This window comes from Scleropages formosus, chromosome 23 (genome assembly GCF_900964775.1).
Source record: "Scleropages formosus chromosome 23, fSclFor1.1, whole genome shotgun sequence".
NCBI classification, from domain to species: Eukaryota; Metazoa; Chordata; class Actinopteri; order Osteoglossiformes; family Osteoglossidae; genus Scleropages; species Scleropages formosus.
In genome coordinates this window covers 6,217,968-6,239,901 of record NC_041828.1, presented here as the reverse complement: position 1 = coordinate 6,239,901, position 21,934 = coordinate 6,217,968, and the positions used below count along the sequence as shown (strand labels likewise).

The window sequence follows — 21,934 nt, the reverse complement described above, 5'->3', positions numbered from 1 at the left end:
AGAACGAGTAAAGTACTACAGTACCACGGTACTACAGTAGTTACTGCAGCGCTGGCTTTCTGCCTCAGCCCTTAAGTTTTCTGTTCTCACTGTTTTACTCCGTTTTAATCTTTCTAATCATTCTCTAACAGTATTTTACTCAACATTTATGAAACTTGGTGGGGGAAGCCTTTGGTTTGCCATGTTTTAAAAAAAAAAAAAAAAAAAAAAAAAAAATTCTCAAATGTGTCATAGGATTTAGAAGATGGAAAAACTGGAATCGTTATTATCCCCCCTGGATAAGGGATCCTTACGAAATAAATAATGCATAAAATTACCCCAACGCACTCAGTGTGTAAATAATTTATTAATGACCGATTTGATGTCCATATATTTAAAATAAGTGGAACTGCTGCATATAGTTTAGATCTACGCATCACAAGTTGAAAACTCGAGCGGTCCGAGAGAACGCTGGCTTCTCCTCGAGCCCCGAAGCAGCGTGAAAAGTCCTTCCTTCCTTTCCTTCAGCTGTCTTGTTCCCTTAACCTGTGTAACATCTGCTGCTGGTCGTCAATGTCCTTCAGCTCCTCTTCCAAGGCAGTGATCTGGAAAATTAATGAACAGAAGGAACGGAGGAAGAAGCAAGAGATGAAGAGCACTGGTGACACAGGTGGGGTGGGGTGTTCAAGGGGGTCCCCGATATTTCAAAATACAGCCCTGCTGATTTAACACATTTTCATATACTTTAATGTTTTTGTCATAGGCTACCATGCCCTCCCATCATATTAATCCTAGCACTACACATCTTTAAAGAAAACAACAGTCTGGGGACAAATGTGACTTTCAAAGAGATGTGAACCCAAGAAAAGGCCCATTATGTTTTGATTTGACATTTGTTCCTCCAGTTTTCATCAAGACCACAGCTCACCCTGTTCTCGGTTTCCTGTCTCACCCTCTGCGGCACCCGCTCTGCATAGTGCGGCATTCGGGTTCGAGACTGTAATTGCTCCAGCTTGGACAAGAGCTTCTGTCGGCGCTGGGAGAGCTGAGCACTCTGTTTGTCTGTGCCCACATTCCCCTGGAGGAAATAGATTTCCATTTTTATACATAAACCAAGAGAGGTTTTAATAGTGTCTGTGTGTGTCCTCACTTTATAAAAACAATGGGAACGAAAAGCCTGTTTGTAACTGGGTTTGTTCAAAAATACAAATTTATGTAGAAATGCAGATCACTTTCACACCGCAAGAGACAACTGAATACTGATGGGATCGTGAAGAAAATGCAATTATAAATAAACTGGAAAATGTTCATACCTTTGAAAATTTGTAACTCAGATATTTGTAAGAGGAGGAGGTAGGGTACACACATTCGCTTACAGTTCGTTAACTGCAGTAATACCACTATACTAATATCAGGGTGTTACCTGAACAGACAGATGTACTTTACAGGTGTGGTCAACCACTCCCACAGCACCAGTGTAGGGGAGAGGGGGAGCTTGGAGAGCAGAGGGTGTAGTGCCACACCCTTCGGGGCAGTGGAGGTGAAGCCTGGAGATTCGGCTAAGGATTTGAACTGCAGAGCTGTACTGGAGCAAGACTTCAGCTTGGTTCGGCGCGCACACAACCCACACTGGAGCAGCGAGAAGACACGTGCCCTCGTTATATGATGGGATACATTGCAATAAACACTCCATTGTGTTATGCTCAATCATGTAGGCCAAATGGACCAATAGACAGACTGCTGTTGACACAGGACTTACTGTCAGGTTTGGCTTTGGTCATGCAACACTGAGATCGCAGGGTTCTGGCCACTCTGATAACATCCTGTACAAAGGGAAAATCGGCCTCTTCCTGAGGAAAGTACCAGTGTGTCTGAGTTTGAAGGAGGGATCAAGTGATGGGGAGGGGGGAGAAAGGACAAAAATGTTGAATGATGACCAAAGGCACAGGTTAACACGCATCTTCCTCTTCAACGATGGACAATGACTCCCCTTCACCCACCAACTGGCTGGACCGTGGATATGGTTGCAGGCACAGGCTAGTCACCACGGCACTCTTCCCTCCAGCATGAGGCTGCAGTCTTTGCCACAGCTCCTCTGTCAGGAAGGGCATGAAGGGGGCGAGGAGGGAAAGCGTGATGGTCAAGCAGTGGAACAACACACTACGCGCCGTAACCCTCTGCTCTGCCGTCTCCGCCCCCTGTTGCCCCAGCAGTGGTTTAATACATTCCTGTGGAGGGATTCATAGAGACAATGGTTGTTTGCAGCAGAACAACAGACCAGTCACAGGCCAAGTGGTAAACAGTAAATGAGAGGAAGGTCAGGGCCTCATCTGCTAAAGGGCTGCCAAATACATTTTGCTCACCAGATACACGTCGCACAAGTTGTGCACCCAGAAAGAGTACAGTGCAGACGTGACGGACAGGAGGTCGTAGTTCTCAAACCCACGCTCACACTGTTGTACGGTGCTATACATTCGAGAGCAGAGCCAGCGGTCGACGCTGCTGACGGGGACAGTCTGGTGAGGAGGCGGACAGGAACAATAGAGACACAGTTACAGATATGGGTAGAGAGGGGGACTGCAGACTGACATCTAACCAGAAATGTTTCTCAAAATCTATTGTGAAAGGAGTCGAATGTTGGCGGCTGAGCGCTTTGTGTTGTTTTCCCCAGACGTGCCTGGATGGCTGGACCTAAAAACACCGTCAAGTGTATCGTGTTACTCTGCTCCTCCCTTCATTGTGTCTTTGTACATCTAGCCCCCCTGCCTGTAACACTCGACCTCCCGTAAAGGTGGAAATGGCACCTGACCTTGTTTGAAACAAAAAACGGTTAAAGGAAACAGGACAGATTTCACGGTTGTTGTCTGAAAAACGAGAATCGTGGCCTCTTCCCGTAACATAAATACCCTCAACTTGACATATATCATGCACTCTCGGGCCTGAAAAAACAGGCCACGCATCATTTAGAATGGAAGTCAGGCAGAAGGTCTGGATGAATGAGACATGAGGCAGTTTGGCATCGTGAGCTAACTGCAGACGTGTGTGTGTATGGGGGGGGGGGGGGGGGGGGCTCTAGGTCCTGAATATGATCTATTGCAGCTCCTGGGTCTTTCAGAAATGCTCTGTCTTATCAGTGGACTATTTTGGAACCAGAGCAGAAGGTGTGCTGTTTGGGAGAAACCATGAGAGAAGTGGAGAGGGAGAAACCTAGAAAGAGTGGAAGGTGGGTCGGAGCGGACTGTCAGGGTGGAGCACAGCGACTCACGCTGACCAAGGGATCCAAAAGCACCTTTAGTTCGACAGCCCACTGTGGGGTCTGCGCCGGGCAGTCATACCTCCGCCAAGAGGAGGAGCTCCACGTCCCGGGGCTCCAGCACTCCCAGGGCGAACCTCACTGTCTGCCACATCTTGTTGCAGAAGTGCCTGCTGCTCAGCACCTGGGACACAGACAGGCTGATGTCCTCTCCTGAAACACACACATGCACAGGGGTCACAAAGGGACAACGGCTGCACGAAACTGGTATTCAAAACACTGGCATGTAAAACAAAAGAAAGAGGAAAGGAAGATAATATGCAAAGAGGGAACACACCCTGGAAACAAAAAAGAAAGAGAATGACTGACACACCAAGCAGTACACAGATAAACTGAAAATCCAACAGTGTGTTTCGCGACGATATCATATTTCTTAAGATTACTGTAAACGCAACTGGCATTTTTGCTTTGTCCCCAAATGTGCAAGTGAACTTAGCAGAACAACGAATCCCTTTCGGGAAACGACGCGCACGGGCGGTCGCTCACCCTGGGCCTTGTATGAGCACAGAGCGAACCGGAGAGCGTCGGTGCCACACTCGGGGATACCACTGGGGAAGTCTCTCCTCTGGGGGACAGAGAGAGGACACAGTGAGCAAGCTCGCAGGGGACCGCTGATGCCAGCCTTACCTCTAGGGTGTTGCCTCACCTGCGCTTCCATGGCAACGGCAGTTTCTCTGGGGTCCAAGTTTCCTTCTTTGACCTTCTCTTGAAGCCGCTGGGAAAGAGCGCCAGAGGGCTGAGCAATGTCACTTCCAGTTACTGAGACTCTTCACAGTGTGTGTGCTATAAATAAGTCCATTCATCCATCTATCCACCATCAATGCAGAGTCGCAGTGGTCATGAGCCTATCCCAGAACCATAGGGTATGAGGCAGGGTACATCCTGAACAGGATGCCAGTCTGTCACAGGGGTATCACACACACATTAACTCACACACACACACACACACACACACACACACACTAAAGGCAACTCAGATTCACCAGTTCAGCCAAAACACACATCTTTGGACTGGGAGGAAACAGGAACATCATGTATGTCCTGTAAGTGACAATGCGCTCAGTCACACACACTTCAGTTCAGTTGCGCACCAGAACTTCAGACGCATTTGAATCCCGTTACCTGCAGAGAAACACCAGAAATAACATCCAAGGGGTCGATGACATTTCCCAGCGACTTGCTCATCTTCCTGCCATGCTTGTCTCTCACCAGAGAGTGCAGGAGGACCTGACAGGGAGCACGAGACAGAGCGAGACCATCTCAGAGTATCAGAGCCTGTCATCTCTTCTACAGCACACACACACTAAGGATCCACATGAATAACAGTGTGTGAAGCTGAGCAGTTTGCAAAACTGCCCAACACACATATTTTGTTTCACACCTTCTTCAGCTAGAAATCTGAGGAGCTGAACTGAATGGACCAGGACCCCGTTTGCTCTGGTTTAGCGTGGAACATGAGAGTTATATCGGATAGAATCTCGGCCGCACGTCCTGCGGAGACAAATGCTGGAAGCGGATCAGACACCAGTGACGGTCTCTGTCGGCTCTGCGACAGACAAGGCGAATGTGTAAAAACTGCTTCCCTGTGAAGGACGTGTCCCAGAGGTTTACATCTCCCACTTCACATCATATGACTGACACACCATGTTTGTCTCTGAGTCACCAGTGTTTGCAGGGATCAGAGAACAAATATTTCTACCACAGTCCTGTATGCCTTCAAAAAGTCTGGCGTATCAGCAAAGCAGGCATCTCTGCCCCATTACCTGTCTAAAAGGCAGCTGGCCAGTGAGCTCTGTGCCCAGCATGACCATCCGGGCCACCCAGAAGAAAATGAGGTCACTTCCCGTTTCCAGTAGGCTGTTGGGGTAGAACTGCTGCAGGTCTGCGGTCTGTGGGTAGGAAGTGAAGGGGTTTGAACAGGGCAAAGAAGTGATGATGCTGGTGAAACAGGCAGGTGGAGTGAAACGTACCTTCTGGGGCCAGCCCAGCATGGCAAAAGGGAAGAGCGCCGAGGAGAACCAGGTGTCCAACACATCTGGATCTGAGCAACGTAGACCGACAGTGTTCTTATCAACACACTCGATTCCACCATTTCATCCATCAAGACAAAAAAAATCACAGTGAAAAAATTACTTATTTTCCTACTAGTATAATAATTGTAATAAACTATCAATCATCATGTCTCCAACCGGGTCGTTTAATTGGTGTGCTGCCCGCTGCCCAGACTTGGGCACAACTCGAGCAATGGCAGTAATGAGCCTGTATCAGGGCAGTGTGTCTAATGCCCACGTCCCCTCCGGCTCTTCGTTTCACTCCCTGTCGGACAGTGTCGACTCACCCCGAGTGAGCGTTATCGCATCGGGTGTCACTCCAAATTTGGCTGCGGCTCGCTCGCTGGCCTCGGCCTCGCTTTTTCCCCACACCCACTGCTCCTAAGGAGACAGAAAAGTTCGCCGTCACTGACCAGCCACGCCAAGGACGCACGGAACAACCCGGGGGAAGCGATGAGTCGGACACCACGTCACCAAAAACTGGAAATGCGTGGGCTGCCTCCTCCTTAGCGGGTCCAAGGAAAAACCTTTCCTGGGCATTTCTCCCCCATTTAAATATTCACAGTCTCTAGAGGATTTCAAAGTTAGCTGAAAGCCTCAATGAGAAGTACATATTCAACATATTCAAAGACTGAAGTTAAATTAAAACCATTAATGAGTTTTCAGAGGACTAGACCTTTCTGATGTGGGAGACAGAAACGATCAAATCAAAGACCGCTTTAGTGTGTGAGGAGCCCCACCGTGTCTGCATCAGTCGAACCCGGGAAGGACACGCGGTACGCAGGAATCTGGTGACCCCACCACAGCTGTCTGGAGATGCACCAGTCACTGAAGAAAAAGAAAAATGCTCACAGCTTGTAGAGAAAGGTGAAATGCTATTGTCTGAGCTCTCACTCAAGACACAGGTAACATGTGAGGTGGGCTGCGTAGACCAGAGGTAGGTGAGGGTAGAAAGCTGGAAGAAGAGGAGATCAACTAACAAAGGTACAAGAACGATAGGGAAATAAAACTCCAAACTGCTACCATAGTCTCTCCTACACTGAGTTGGTCCACAGGAAGTAGGCCACCCCACCCCCAGCACTTGGTTGTTAAGATACCTGATGCTGGACAACCAGTTTCTCCACGTCTTGTGGTGCAAGTGAGGGATGAGCTCCAGTTCTCCATCATCGACCGCCTGAGATGGAAAGGCAGCGTTACAGCACTGGCGAAGGATGAGCGACAGGAAGACTCTTGCTTTTACCTGCACAGCTTTCTTTGCCATTTCTCCACAGCGCAAAAACCACTGCTTCTTCAGCAGAGGTTCAATTACGTCTCCAGAACGGCTGACCGGTGGAAGGAGAGGTGTACAGAAAGAGAGACACGCAGTTATAAAGCCAAAGGTGAACACTGTAAAAGAAGCCCTGCTGAGTGACTTGAGTGTAAAAGCTGCTATTAGCGTAAAGCACTAATGCCTTTCAAAAAGTGTTGCAATCTGAATACAGGCGGAAGGGCCGCTATGTGCTTTCGGATGGGACATCCATCAACGAGGCCTTTCGCTCCTACCTGCACACGGGTAGGGCCATGGGGTGCTCCATCTTCCCCTTGAACATCTGTTTCTCCACCAGGGCTTCGAGTACTCGTTCCCTGGCCTCAAAGCGCTTCACACCCTAGGGAGAGAGAGAGAGACAGAATGATTTGTTCTGCATACAAGTATAAGTCTAACTGTAACTGCATTAACATGTGATTCCACAGAATTTGTGGCATTTGGTAGCTATAGTATATAATAATAATTTCACAAATCTTGTGGGCTATACTATGTGAGACACTGGACCGCAAAGCCCGGCACTAAGCTGTAATTCACAGGTGCATCATAATGGCAGAGCAGAAACCCTTCAATTCATTAAAAAAAAATGTCGAAAGTTCACAAAATTCAATCTGTTTCTAGACCTCATTACATTCTGTCCCTCCTCCCCGGATAAGAAAAGTAATATTTTCCAGACAGGTCATCACTGTTTTGTGATATCGCCTCATCATCATTTCTAACATTTTGTGTCATAAGTAGTGAGCTCCCACAGATCAGTGTGATTTTACACTCTTTGTCTGTTAAAGCATCACTGCCTATTATAATAAAACCGTTTCTGACACAAAAATAGATGAGGAAATGACAAAATATGCTGTTATAATATCTCATCTGTATATGTTAAAATAAAAAAGTGAACGATCCACAGGTGAGACTGGCAGCTCCGTACCTCCAGCCACGGGCCGCAGGAAGAGGTCATGGTCCCGTCTTCGCCAATGACGGTGATGCGGGGAAGAGAGTGTCTTTGGGAGAGCAGGAAATCAGTCTGGTCATGAGCTGGGGTCACCTTCACAGCCCCTGAAAGGGAGAGCAAAATGTGAACAAACACAAACGGTGGGACAGAAGTGCGCCCCCCTCACTTTTCACAGCTGGTCAACGTCACCATGAAAACCAACAACCAGGAGACGGCTTCATAAACCATCAGAAACAAGCACTGCATATTTAAGTTAGAAGTGCAGAAGAGACTTTGTCCAGCTGACATCCCGCTCAGGTTAAATCTCCAGTTCACTTTATTTGGGACCAAGAAAAACCGTTTTCACCAGTCTTTCTTTTAATCCATTAGTTGTTATTACACTTTGGAGCAACTAAGATGTACTCCGTAGCTGTTATAACACAGCTCTCTCAGATGAATTAGTATGAAGAATATGAATAAAATGCTTTTCATATCAATTGGGGACTCTATATCTGCCTTTGTGTGTGTGTGTATGCAACTCCCCTGAGATGAACTGGCATCCTGTCCAAGGTGCACCCTTCCACACACTTTGTGTTTCCAGGATGTACTGTTGTTGATAAGGGACAGATATACACAGATAATAAGGGTGTCAGTACTGACGGTGCTGCTGATGCGTGTACACCGAGAGTGTATGAGGACCATACCTGTGCCCACACTCATGTCCACCACGGTGTCCGTGACGACCGGCATGAGCCTGCCGGTAAAGGGGTGTCGGCACTCTCTGCCATGGAGCGCCTGCAAATGGAGAAGCAGCAGCAGTAGGAACACCAGGGTAGGAGGGGAAAGAATGGGGAGGACAGCAGTGAATAGAGGAACAAGTGACAGACAGAAAGGAGTGAAGAATAAATGAAAAAACACATCATAATCTCACACTGCTCAGGGGGCTGTATGACTGACCAAACAAGGAAGAAGAAGTGGAGTTTAAAGCAGGATGAAGGTCTGGGCATGTATGCGAGTGCCCTTAGAAAACAGGAAAGGCCTTTCACAGGAAACTGTGTCGTCCTAAAACAATCAGCAGTATTTGCAACTCAGAAAAATCTCAACAGCAACTTCCTGGTTCTGCAGAACGCAGAGTCAGCTGCGGAGGGGGGCTGCTTGGCGAGGATGCGTGAGCACGTGTGTGTGTAAACTGGCCTGGTATCGGGGGTCATCTGGGTGCACGGCAATGGCCACGTCTCCCATCATAGTCTCGGGACGTGTGGTTGACACAGATATCTCGCCATCTGAAAGAACAAACGCTATCTGAAAATACATCACATCTTCCACCCAACTAGTTTTAAAGATATTTTAAATATATCCCACAGCTACTACATATTTTACATTAGATGCAAAAAAAAAAAAAAAAAAAAAAACAGGTGAAAGCTGGAGAAAAAAACGAAAGACTAATTTGAACTTCTGCTGCTTTGAGTGCCTGTGCCTACTTGATGTTACACTTTACAAGATTGGCAAAGAAATAAAAGAAACGTAAAGTTGGAAGGAAACGAACCAAGCCGAACCGAGGAAAGAACAAGCGGTGACAGAACAGCAGAGGTTCGCGGAAGTGGTCCACTCACCCTGTCCTTCCAAGGGGTAGGAAAAGGTAACCATGCTCCCGAACTCCACCTTCTGCTCATAGCCCGGGATGGAGAGCAGGGTCCGACCTCTCAGCTCTAGCATGTCCACCTGCAACGGACCAGCAGCATCAGTTTTTAACGGCTCGGCCGAACTCCTGGCAAAGCCGGAGCCGCACAGGCTTCCGGGAGTCAGGAGGTTTGGAGAGGGCTAATTACACGATCCATCACTCTTACACACCACCCACACATCAGTATATTTTTGTCAAACACATATGTAAGGTAGGGCTGGTGTCTCACAACTCCTGGGCTGCAGGTTTTAATATGAGTTTGAATTCAGCTCAGTGTGTGGAGTTTACATGTTCTCCCTGTGTTTCTTTGGGTTCCTCCCACAGTCAAAGACATGTTTCAGGTGAACTGCTGACTCTACACTGTCCTCTGTGTGAGAGCGAATGAGTGTGTGTGATTGTCCTGCGATGGACTGGTGTGCCCTCCAAAGCGGACCCTGCCTATTCCAGGATGGGCTCCAGACCACCGTAACCCTGCACAGCACAGGCAGTAACTGATGATACATGGATGGACACGTAAGGTATCAGCCATGCATAAGTGCAGTTATTATGAACTGAAGTTGCAGAAAAGCAAGGAATTAAAACATGAGCAACGAACTAAATCCCACACAAAAAGACCAAGGTGAGTAGAAAGTGAGTGTGGTGTGGAGTTTGCAGAATTCTGAAAATGTCTTTTCACAGAAGCTAAGTCCCCCTTCCACTGTAAAGTCATGCAGTGTGTATAGCGTGGCAAGAAAGATTACTTTGCATGTCATGAAAATGTCACATTTAAAAGGAAAAAGTCAAGTCAGCTCTCAAGCGTCCACGTCTCTGCCTAATCTGACTCCCCGTGACTCAGAACGGGTTAAACACAAAGAAAAACACTAAGTGCAGCGTGAATCCAGGGTACATCTTTCCTTTGAACGTCACTGACTGACTTTGTAATTCGTAGGAAATAACTTGCTGGAACTAAGGTAACTTTCTGGATCCAGAGCCAATTTGGACATGTTCATTTGCAGACATTCGCACAGTTTAAAACCCGTAAATCAGAGCTGCAGGAAGAGAGCGGATGTGCGACGTTGTCCGCCTTTTGTCAACCTGCGATTCTTGAGACAAGTAAAAGAATTCAGATGAGGCATCGCAGTGAGGAGCGAGTTTTGCGGTACAAGCAGGGAAACTTGAGACGGGGTGGTGTATTCTCAGAATAACTCATCTCGACATTCCTGTGGGTAGTTTCAAAGAACGTTCTGCTTATGACACGAATCTATGGCACGGAACCTGCGCTACACTGGCGACTGCGAGACAAGGGATGCTCCGAGATCGGTAATCCTGTGTCTTTCGCTGTAGACCTGACATCTGCATGCGTGCGGGGCGCAGGCGGTTGGGTTGCAGTCTAGCACACGGTCGTGAGACTGCAGCAGCGCCACCCGGTGAAAAGCCTGGCCTTGCCTCGATGTCGGAGATGGCGGAGCCCAGCGCGCAGCTCCAGTTCACCAGTCCCTCGGAGCGGTACACCAGGCCGGAGTCGCACAGGCGGACAAAGGCCTCTGTGACAGCACTGCTGAAGTCCTAGGGGAGGAGTCACAAGAAAGGGGCAGGTCACAGATGGACCACCCACATCACCCTGTCCTTACATACCAACCATCCTCTATTGAGGAATTTGCAGGGCAAATGACTCACAGTATACACACATTGGAAAGAACATAAAGTATTTAAAGCAGATGAGCTCCCTATTTATGCATATGCAAATCATTACACTTTCAAGGAAAAATCTATAAAGCCACACGGTTTCAACACCCAGCATCATTCCCTGCTTTCAGTGTAACCTTTACTGTACGACATGGTGGTTTAAGCATGGAAAGGTGAACTGAGCATGGTTGGATTTCGTCCCCGAGTCTGAACAAATTAATCTTAACCTCAGTTTGAATGAGGTTATGAATGCAGTAATTTTATAATATAATGGCAACTTGGAGGCCAGTCCCATCCCAGTGGAGTCAGAGATGAAGTGACAGCATGGTGGGGCTGCCTGGGGTGATTGAGGACTCTGGGCACTCTGCCCCAGGCTGCCCTGCTGCCAAGTGCCAGTGTGTTTATCTAAGGTGTGGAACAGACCTGGCACTTGCCTATCACACGACAGCAGACATGGATGTCCTTCCGGATAAGAGCACCCGTTAAACTGCCAAAACATAAGGAGTCACCTCGTGTTACAGTGGACATGAACACGCCAACACACCGTAGAGTGTTATTGCCGCTCAGTGGACATGAACGACGTGTTTTACACAGTTAAAAAGCAGCAGCGTAAACATTCGAGGTCGTTGGCCGCGAGCACACAGCCTCCAGCGAAGCCCTTGGTTTCGCATTTCTATTAAAAGGCTGGCGACTCCTGACTTTCCGCCAGTAAATGAATTAGTGGAATGTACTTTAAAGCGGTGCTGGGAATTCCACAGCGGTAGCAGGGAACCTGCGCTCACAAAAAGGACCCAGCGGTGCAATTGGATCCGAGCTCACAGCTCAGCTCTCATCAATCCTGACAACCATGTACATCATTCTGGCTCTTTCGGTCTTCGTGTGTCCGGATCCAGAACACTGCGGGATTTCACATCCTGCTCGAAGGCAGACTTTGTTCTTCTTATTCCAGCTCCAGTCCTCTGAACTGTACACACACGCTTGTCAAAAAAGTGTATCATTTGAAAAAGGTGATTGCCTGGCTGACTCAGACATACACACATATACACACAAACACGTTCATAAATTACCGGGTCCATGGTGAAGCACGCTCGACTCCAGTCCAAAGATGCTCCCAATTTCCTCAGCTGATGATATATCTCATCTCCTTTCCTGAGACACACACACACACACACACACACACACAATCGCTCAGAATAAAAAAATTGTACGATATTATACATGAAACGGCTCATGTATAATATCGTACAATTTATTTCCCCACAGGTAGCAGTGTAACTACAGCTATAATATGAATACAGAAACAGGGAAAGTACACATACATGTGTTCTCAGCTATTTAAGTCTGACTTGAGTGTTATCTGCCATTGAAGCACATGGAGTAATGATAAAGTGCTAAAGGTTCAAATGGAAATATGTAAAATGAGGCTACAGTTATTAAAAAAAAACATTAATCAAACATGGTGGTAAGTAGATTAGCTGTTGTACTGAAGTGTTTTCTTTTTTTTTTTTTTTCTATTTTACTACTATTTTTAGATTAAGGTGGCGGCTAAAAAAATACACATAACCTGTTCTAAGCTCTGCAGATTCTGGGGATGATTACAAAGGTTTGGCGCATTTATTCTTGGCAGAACAAAAAGGATGAGCGAGACATGACCAAGGGAGAGACTCACTCATTCTTCCAGTTCCACACCTCCTGGAGAAACTCCTCCCTGCTATAGTCCTGCCTGCGCCTTCCTCGCTCCCAAAGGAGCCTGCGCTCCACCACTGACTGGCGCACAAACACACACAGATAGAGAGCGGGGGAGGAAAAAAAGGTTGTTATGCGACTTCAGCTTCACTGCACGCAGACCAGTAGCATCTGTGATTTTCACTGGTAATATTATTCAGAGCTTTTAGAAGAAATTCGTCCAACAGATGTTTGTTCTAACACTCATCACCTTCATTATCTATCAAATGTTTGTCACATTCAATGATCACGTGATTAGGAAATGAGATATTCCTCTTAAAAGGGCGACTCTTTCCATACCAAACCATGCCTGTTATGAACAGATTTACCTGTGTGGCGATGCCGGCGTGGTCACAACCCGGCACCCACAGAACCTTGTGGCCCTGCATCCTTCTCCTAAAAAAAAAAAAAAAAAAAAAAAAATCACAGTACTCATTAAAGCCTTAAGTCCAAAAGATGCCAGCTCACACTTATACTGAAGGACATGTTCTTGGGAGACTAGACAGCGCACAAACATAGAAATCTCACAGCTCTGCTTTAAGAATCAAATATGCCTCCATTTTCCTAACGTGTTTGCGATAACAGCAGGTTAACCAATCATAGTGTTAAATAACTTAACTTGTCCTTAAACAGGTTTTACCATGCTTTGCCCAAGTCGGGAGTATGAGTCAGCTACAAGGCTGCGGTACACGGCACAGCCTTTTCAGACTAACATCCACCTACCCCTTGGGGGCCAACGCCGTTCGCACGGATGTCCTTAACTAAACTGGCATTTAAACAGCCCTGGCTGAAGCTCTCACTTCACTTTAATCTCAGGTTAAAGTTGTGTTACAACTCAGATTACAATTAAATACACGCAAATACATAACAGGATCAGAGAACACAAGTGAACCCTTTAAGGAGGCAGTACAGCGGCACAGCAGGTAGTAATGATGCCTCACAGCTCCAGGGATATAGGTTTGGATGCGAGTTTGAATCCAACTCAGTACGTGTGGAGTTTGCATGTTCTCTCCGTGTTTGCCCGAGTGCCCTCCCATAGGCCAAGTCCAAAGACATGCGTTTCAGGTGTTCTGAGGACTCTAAATGGTCCTTAGCGTGTGTATGTGTGAGTGAAAAGAGACTGTCCCGACAAGGACTGGTGTCTCATCAAGGATGAACCCTGCCTCACACCCAATGCTTCCAGGATAGGCTCCGGACCACCGCAACCCTGCGCTGGACAAGGAAATACTGATAACCGATACGTAAATGCACCCTTTAATTAAACACAATCTGAACAAATCAAACACTTTTTCCCCTCAATGAAGTATTTATCACAATGAAATTTTCCAAAGCCTATGACAAATAAATTTTAAAAGTTACCATCGAACCAGGGCATCCTGTATGGCAACAGTGAGAGCATGGCCGAGGTGCAGACTGCCAGTCACGTTGGGTGGAGGGATACACATGGAGAACGACTGATCGACTGCGTGCGGCAAACTGCTCTGTACAGAGAAACGTCACCGAGTGAAGAAGGGGTTAAGCAGAAGGAACGTGAACTGATCTTCAGAGACTAAATCTGAACACCATCATGAACGCAGAGTCTGTTCAACCCCCACAGCAATACTACACACAGCATTATGACATAGAAATACAATTAAGGGAGATGTAATACGGAGAGAGAATGACCGTTGTGGGTGTGCTAAAGGCTGCATTCCTGCTTACCCCAACCGAAAACTGAAATAATCCTTTAGAATTACCTTATTGCTCCAAGGAATTGCACTTTATAAGCTGCTTTTTGTTTCATTTATTCTCCCATGTTAGAAATTGTCAGGGTTGTAAGCCAGATACAACATCTACAAATTATAAGAGTGCCCTGAGCTGAAAATAAAAATTTAAGTTTGATAACTAACTGCTAAATATACTGGCTCCTAAACTTATCAACACAGCTTTGATCTGAACTCGTTTTGTTTGTAACTCCGAGGTCATTTTTTAACACCATCAAATGACAACAAATTCAAACTCAATAATATAAATATTACTCAACTTATCGGCTGGCTGTGTTTGGTAAAAACCTCAGATATAGCAATAATAAATTAAAATACTAAGTAAGACCATTTTAATATTTTATTAACTCCGCAATATATTAAAACTAATTTAAAATATGTGAAAAAATCATGTTCTCTCTGCAAACACCTACAGAATGCTGATTGCTGTCTAATTTATTCAACAAACGTGCAACATTCTTCATCTTGTTATTGATCACCGACACTCATGAACACCAGACGCTAGCTGTAAACACTACGGAAGCGAGTGGAATAAAGGTGGTCCTGCAGTCCTATTGTCTGGACTAACTTTTGTGCCATCTGTCAGCTCCGCAGGTAAACACAGGTCAGAACAGACAGAAAGTAAAAAAAAAAAGAAAAAAAAAAGATACACGAAGAAAAACATTGTTCAAAGCCGGAAATTATTGCGTAATAATTACAAAATTGTTTTTTTTTTTTTGAAAAATAACATCTGTACCCCTGAAATCACCAGTGGACCGTTCATAACCCGAGAAGCACATATAATAAACATATAATTTAGTGGTCACACCTGCAAAATTTCTAGAATACTGTCTACTTTTCATCACATTCTAGATCCAGGCTGTCAACAACGAACCTGAACTTGAGACCCTAAAGGGTGAATCATCGTACGACACGCAAATGCCGAACACACCACCCTTCTTCACTTGATCCTTACATGAAGTTCAGGACTGAAGAAGCCTTTCTTCTCCCACCACTGGTACCAGCAGGCCTCCACGTACTGGGGGCTGTAGGATGCAGGGAACGGCAGCGTGGTGTCTGAGAACAGGGGGCAGAGGTCCGGGTTCGAGAAAGAGACCACGAGGAGTGCATGAGACAGCTGGTTGTGCAGTGGTTATAGCTGCTGCCTTTGGACCCAAAAGTTGCAGGTTCAATCCCATCTCCAGCTATAGTACCCTTGAGCAAGGAATTTATCCTAACTTGCTCCAGTAAAGGTAGACAGGTGTAAGTACCTCAACATTGTAAGTCGCTTTGGAGAAAAGTGTCAGTGAAGTGAATAAATGTAAATACAATAAATTACGTAACACATCCTACCTTTCTTTTCCCCGGGCAGGGTGGCCCCAGCGTACACGATCCGTTCTGTCTCAGTCCACTTAATATTGTGTCCATCGACAACCTGGGGAGGGAGAGTTGGAGAGGGGGTTACGCCATCAGTGGCAGCGATTGCACCAAGAGTTCTGGGCGGGTGGGGGTCGCAGCCCCATGGGACTCCATTTAGTACAAAACCCTTCACATATAGAGCGATACTGAGATGCTCACGCTGTGCTGAGCGTTCAGGATGGCCTTTTCCTTCTCCTTCCTCCTCTTCTCCTGCTCCACTTGGGCCCGAGCAGCATGGCCAGAGGTGGGAGGTTGACGGGAGAGGATCCCTGGGCTACGTGAAAAGCTCCTGCGCTCCGAGGACCCCCAGGGCCTGCCGATCCGTCCTCTGCGAGCGTTGGCAGGTAGGCGGCAAGCTGGCTTCCACATTGTCTAAATAAATATATTTTAAAGGTGTTAAATATTGCATCAGATCAGGAAGTTAGAAAAGCTGTCTTTTTCATGTCACCCAAAAGGTGAATGAAACAAATGAATAAAATGCAATTGTTATCATTTATTATCATCTCCATTTGTTGGCCTTAAGTATTCTGCATATAATATCACTCGCTTATATAAAAACATTGTCTTAACCAATACATATACATTTATTAAATTTAAATTTTATAATAATCAGGCTGTTTCATCCTCCCTTGTTACAGTACAGTCCCAGTTCAAAACATATTTTACAATAAAAACCGAGACTGTCATTTTAGGACAGATATTTAGTAAAAGCAATTCATAGACGATGCTTGACTTTAAAGAAAGAAAGAAAAATATGAGTGTACCAGTTCATTTTACGGGCGTCTGTTAAAATCCTGGTCCTGATCCTGCTCACTTTGAAAAAGAGCAGGGCGCAGACATTTTCTGCCGACCTTTGAACTCTGACCCATGCTTCGCCAGTCTTCCTTCCTGAAAAATTGAAATACGTTTCAAAATTTCTATAGTAGAATTTTCTGACAATATTTTTGGAGGAATTATAAATAACTAAAGGCGTTTCATATTTTAGTCAACGCAATTTCTAAGTAATTTACTGTTTACGCCCTGTAACTGAAGGTTCCGCCGAGAGTTTCCCTGGGGAACACAAATACCGGCGCACCGATTCCGCACATGGGCTGCGATTTTATAAGGGGAAGTTTCTTTCAAATTAAATTTTATTGACAATAAAAATTAGAAAATGTATATAATGTACTGAACAAATAATTAGTCATATTAACATTACAACATTGCTAGCAGGACAGCCAAGAGAAAATAAACAAAATATAAACATATTGTAGCGCAGCTCAGAAAATATACAATACTTGTAAAGATCTGACAAAAATTTCTGTGTGCCAAGCAAGAACACGTAAACAGCTGTTTTGGAGAACCTTCACAGAATTAGCACCTGGTGCGTAGTCTATAAAGAGGAAATTTTCTACATTATATATATGAATGTTGCATCTTTCAGGGCACGTAAAGCAACATAAATCGGCAGGTAAAGAGAGACAATGTACAACTTTTGAGGTGGTTCGCTGCTTAACAAAATGCCAGATTCCCAATTCACATTTCGGGAGGAAATGTAATAAAAAGTCAGATAAAAGCAAAAAACGGCCCGTTCAGATAGAATTTAGAAAAGTCTGCACCATCCACCCAAGTGAACGCGCGCGCGCTCCCTCACCGGAAGTGGTCCGTCCAGCGGTACTTCCGGCCTGGTCCTGCGTCGCGTCAAGTGCCACCAAAACAAACTGACTGTCGCCAAGCGCTACTCCGGTCACTTTGATGGTAGCGTCCTGAACAACCCGCCGCGTTTTACCGTGCGGAGCGCAGCTGGTAGCACAGCGCGCGTCGGGAGGTGTGTTGCGCTTCGTCAGTGCAGTGAGTGCGGAGCTAAGGCTAAGCTGCTAGCCGACTCGCCGACGACGACTCGCCATGGCGGAGGCTCCGGGCACCTCGAGCGAGACGATCACGGAGACCGTGCCGGCGGACACAGCGTCGCAGCCGCAGCAGGTAGTCAAATACCGAGTGATGGGGGGAGGAGGAGCAGGAGCAGGAACCATCCCTGCATGACCCCGGGCTGAGCGAGGTGTCTTGACGACGAGACAAAATGCAGGCAGCGGCACCGCTTCCGCCTCAGACCAGCAGCATCATCACGCGTCGGCCGCTTCTTCGCTTAGTCATTTCGAGCGCCGAGTGCAGGGAGTTCAGCCGAGTTGCGTGTCTCCAACTTGTCCCCACTTGTTCCCCTGTCCTCTTCCCTTCCCATCAAACGTCTCCACCTCGGGTTCGTTCGGCCGATTTAGTGAGCTGACGGAATTTACCCGTGTCGTGATAAATTTACCCTGGTACTGCGAGCCTCGTTTCCTGCAGGCCTCGAGTGGAGTCTTTTTTTATTCTTATTTTTAAACAAAAAAGAAACAGATGAAAATGTTTCAGTGTGTCGTACTAGTGTGTAGGGGGCGGGATGCTGAGCAGGAGCTGAACACACAGTTGCTCAAACTACATTTATTATTCATCTATCTCGTGCTTTTCTGCAAAGCCACTTACAATTATTTACTCTACAGCTGGGGAGTCTTACTGGAGCAATTTACCGTAAGTACCTTGTTCGAGGGTACTGCAGCGGGAGGTGGGATTCGAACCTGCAACCTTTGGGTCTTAAGTGTACGTATTAATGGGAGACCAGCGTGCGAAAATGTCCACTGTGCCCTGGGAAGGGACAGAATGATGCCCATCGAGTGTCCGGCTTGTGCGCGCAGAGAGCCAGGTGTGTGCCGAAGAACATGCCGGAAACATCAGGATGTTTTACTGAACCTCTGTCTGCGAGAGACACGAGGAGTGACGAATGAATGAATGAATGAGGAGAGTGTGACGTAAGCTGTTGCTGTGAACAGAGGGTCCTTCCATCCGAACCTGCGTACGTACATGTTAATAAGTGATGCTTTGATATCGGTTGTTCTAAAAAAAGACTTATGATTCCCAAAGGAGTGTGATCGGGCCTAGTGAGGCAGTGCTCATGTTCTCAGCAGCCCGGTCCACGAGAGATCGCATGAATCTCGCAATGTGACTCATCCTCTCAGGAGCTCTCGGTAATCCAGCAGATAGCGTGATGGTTAAATACGGTCTGAGGGCCAGGGTTCGAATCCCGCTACTGCTTTAGGACCCTTAACTGAACTGATGTAATAAAAATGAGCCAGCTGTATAAATGGGTGAATCACTATAAGTAGCTTAGTGTTGCTTTGGAGAAAAGCATCAGCTAATTCAATAAGAAATAAATTAGCAAAAAAATGAGCTGCCGTTCAGGCTGGTGTACTGCGCTGGTATTGCACTTTGCACCAGGATACACACTAGGAATTGTGGGATTTTGGAGTTTTGCGACATTGTGGGCTGTGGCTGTGGAGCGGAAGCGCAGGGGAAGGGAAGGTCCACGTGAAGACATGCTCAGCGATCTTCTTCGTGTTGCAGGAGGGCCGCAGTCTGACCATCACGCTGAGGAAGAGGAAGACCGAGAAGAAGGTGGAGTGGTCCAGTGACACCGTGGACAATGAGCACCTGGGTCGGAGGTCCTCCAAATGTGGGTTTGAGCTCAGCCCCTTTACACGTCGTCTGCTGCTCCTGTTGAGTCGCGGCCCTTACGTTTAGCCTTCCTTAAGTGTATTTTTGTTAATTTCTTAACGTCAGTGAAATTGCAGAAAAGCAAAGACCGTCTATCTTCAGGTCTTTGGAATCATGGGAAATAAGTTTTAGGTTGTGCAGTAAAGTGTAAATATTCATTTTAAAAAAAAAAAAATCAGAATTTTTCTATAGTGTGTAGCTTCACTTTATCAAAAGTAGGTTTTTTTTTTTTTTTCTTCCCCCCCCCCGCAGGCTGCTGCGTATACGAGAAGCCCCGGAAGTTTGGAGAATCGTCTTCGGAAAGCGAGGGAGAGGACGAAGAAGGCTGTGGAAGCGCACATTGTATTCTGGGACACGGAAGGAGTAGGCATGGACAGAGTAGTAGTGGCGGCCCGGCGGCGCCCCCTACTTCTGGAGGATCAAATGCCCAATAGTAGGGTTATTGTGAGACTGAACACGATAGTGAATACGGCCTCTCGTAAAGATAATACACACAATTCTAGTTATTCCCACTCGAGTTAAATTCAACCACTACGTATTGATAGAAAAGAGTCGATTTAGGACATGAAATGCAGGAAACGATAACATGGTGCCTGACAAAAGCAGAGGAACTTTAAAGGAGCAAGGTGCTGTTGGCAACCTACTGAATGGGGTGGTAGCCATTTGTATATAACCCAGCCATTTTACCTTTTATGATCACGTTTGTTTTTAATTTATTTTCATAAAACGTAATTGTGAGAATATATTATATCTTCCAAATAGCGCACTGACTGATAGTGTATGGTCTAAGATTACAGATACGCCCCCCTTCTGGCAAATACGTTGTTAAACTAGAACGCCTTTCATTTGAAAGTGTTATTTTTGACTTGAAAAGTGTTTTTTGTGACTAGTAAATAACAGAAAACATTTATACAAATAGTAAAACTTTTAATGGGGTTGATGGGTGAAAAGAATGTATTTCAATTCTAATAGTGTAAATTTGAAAACGTGTCAAAACATTACATAACAGTTGACATACAGTAAGCTGTAGACCGACGCACTTCTTACAGTCCGCACCATGTTTATGTAGAAACCTTTAAAAATTACCTTATGTCAGGCGTTACTAAGTATTATAGATTTATTTATGATAATGCAGTGCAACAGAAGAAGTCTCTGCTACTGTTTAAACAGATCAGCACGTAAAACTCTTTCAAATGATGGGTAAAATTAATTAAAAAGGGCATTGCAGTGCTATTTTGATGTTATGCTGAGATATTTCCGCACATTTTTCAGACAGTGTTCACACATTCACTGTTATCATGCTGAAGTTTGGAAATAAAGATGTGAAATTCATGGTATATACATACTTTAATCAGACACTGCACAGGTAGCTGAAGCAGGACGATGAAAATATAATAAATGTTAAATGAGTTGAGTTAGATTCTGAGCAAAAAGAATGAGACGAGGGCAGGTAGAGTCCCTGTACAGGTGTCCTCCGATACGGAAAACATGACACGACGATGCAGGTGACTGAGCGTAAAGTTTGCCAAAAAAAAACGTTCCCGTTCCCAGTGCTTTGGCCTGAAGGCCACAAGCTCCCTTTATTCATTCCAGTTGCGTGTTGTCCTGGTCGCTGGAGATTTTTCTCTTCCCTGGTCGGCAAAATGGCCTTAATGAAACTTCTGTTTTAGTGACACGCAGAATCTGACCGTGGAAACTGGGTGACTGTTGAGTGAGAAAATGGGAAACCGCAGTGGAGACTGTTGACAAAAGAGCTGAACAGGTGATTCTTTCACCTTCCAGTGACCCTGGTTAAAACTGCAGGGAGAAGATGTGAACCGAAGATGTTCTCCACACAGACACACAAATGTTTATAAGCTGTGTGTCTAACTGGCAGCGCAAACATGAAAGTTGCCCAAGGTCGTCTGCCCAGCCAACATAAGGAGGACGGGTTCAAGCAGCAAAACCACCGCCACCTACAGTTAATGAGTAGCTTATTCATGGGGTAGTGGGTAGTGTATGTTTTAAGGCTCTTGCTTTCTAATTTCAATGAAATTGGTTTGGATCTCACTCCTGCTGCAGAACCCTTGATCACGATACTTAGAGTGGCCCTAGTAAGAATAATACCCTGCTGTATAAGTGCAGTAAATATGAGTTGCTTTGAAAAAAAGGCATCAGCTAAATAGTAACAGGAGGCTCTTTAAAAAAAAAAAAAAGCACGTTGAAGTTATACTGCCTCATTGCCTTTTCACCATGTCTTTCCTTTTCTATCATCCACTCTGAACTGTACTGAACTCTTGAAATGGAATCTGATGACTGGATATGCACCGGAAAGTACGAATTCCAAAACAGACCACCACCTTCTGTTGTTTTCATACATAAGTGCACTGCTGTTGTATTGTTCATGCACATCTCTGTACATAGTAAATGCAAAGAACTAACACCAATAAACATGTTTGGGCTGTGTGTGGGTGTATCCCTCTGTTTGGCACTGTCAGAAATCTCCACGTACCTCCTCACTGGCTCAGATACTTATGGTGGTGATCTGCACAACACTTGTGCTTTGTTTAGTAAATGGCAAACAA

General features: G+C 45.8%; 2 protein-coding genes across 6 annotated transcripts; one reads left to right on the top strand and one right to left on the bottom strand.

Moving 5' to 3' along the window:
- Nucleotides 1-322: 322 nt before the first annotated feature.
- Nucleotides 323-18,032, bottom strand: vars2 (valyl-tRNA synthetase 2, mitochondrial). 5 transcript variants are annotated; one of them, XM_018754448.2, is made up of 31 exons: nt 17,440-17,506; nt 16,571-16,694; nt 15,966-16,178; nt 15,741-15,822; nt 15,364-15,464; nt 14,005-14,126; nt 12,975-13,041; nt 12,590-12,687; nt 11,988-12,069; nt 10,681-10,800; nt 9,188-9,296; nt 8,769-8,857; nt 8,279-8,369; nt 7,572-7,699; nt 6,886-6,989; nt 6,584-6,665; nt 6,441-6,517; nt 6,084-6,171; nt 5,631-5,724; nt 5,263-5,333; nt 5,056-5,181; nt 4,415-4,519; nt 3,939-4,007; nt 3,779-3,857; nt 3,315-3,445; nt 2,343-2,495; nt 1,980-2,207; nt 1,739-1,850; nt 1,403-1,608; nt 908-1,057; nt 323-584 (listed from the first exon to the last, which is right to left on the bottom strand). In XM_018754448.2, the coding sequence occupies exons 3-31, from the start codon at nt 16,173-16,175 to the stop codon at nt 504-506; spliced, it is 3,255 nt and encodes a 1,084-aa protein (XP_018609964.2). In that variant the 5' UTR covers nt 16,176-16,178; nt 16,571-16,694; nt 17,440-17,506; the 3' UTR covers nt 323-503. The 5 variants fall into 5 exon arrangements, with proteins under 5 accessions (XP_018609964.2, XP_029104038.1, XP_018609962.2 ...); XM_029248205.1 differs by lacking the exon at nt 17,440-17,506 and adding an exon at nt 17,781-18,032 and having other exon boundaries at nt 6,441-6,665; XM_018754446.2 differs by having other exon boundaries at nt 6,441-6,665.
- On the top strand, nt 17,473-21,934 carry ppp1r11 (protein phosphatase 1, regulatory (inhibitor) subunit 11). The gene is made up of 3 exons (XM_018754450.2): nt 17,473-17,768; nt 19,221-19,329; nt 19,623-21,934. The coding sequence occupies exons 1-3, from the start codon at nt 17,691-17,693 to the stop codon at nt 19,802-19,804; spliced, it is 369 nt and encodes a 122-aa protein (XP_018609966.1). The 5' UTR covers nt 17,473-17,690; the 3' UTR covers nt 19,805-21,934.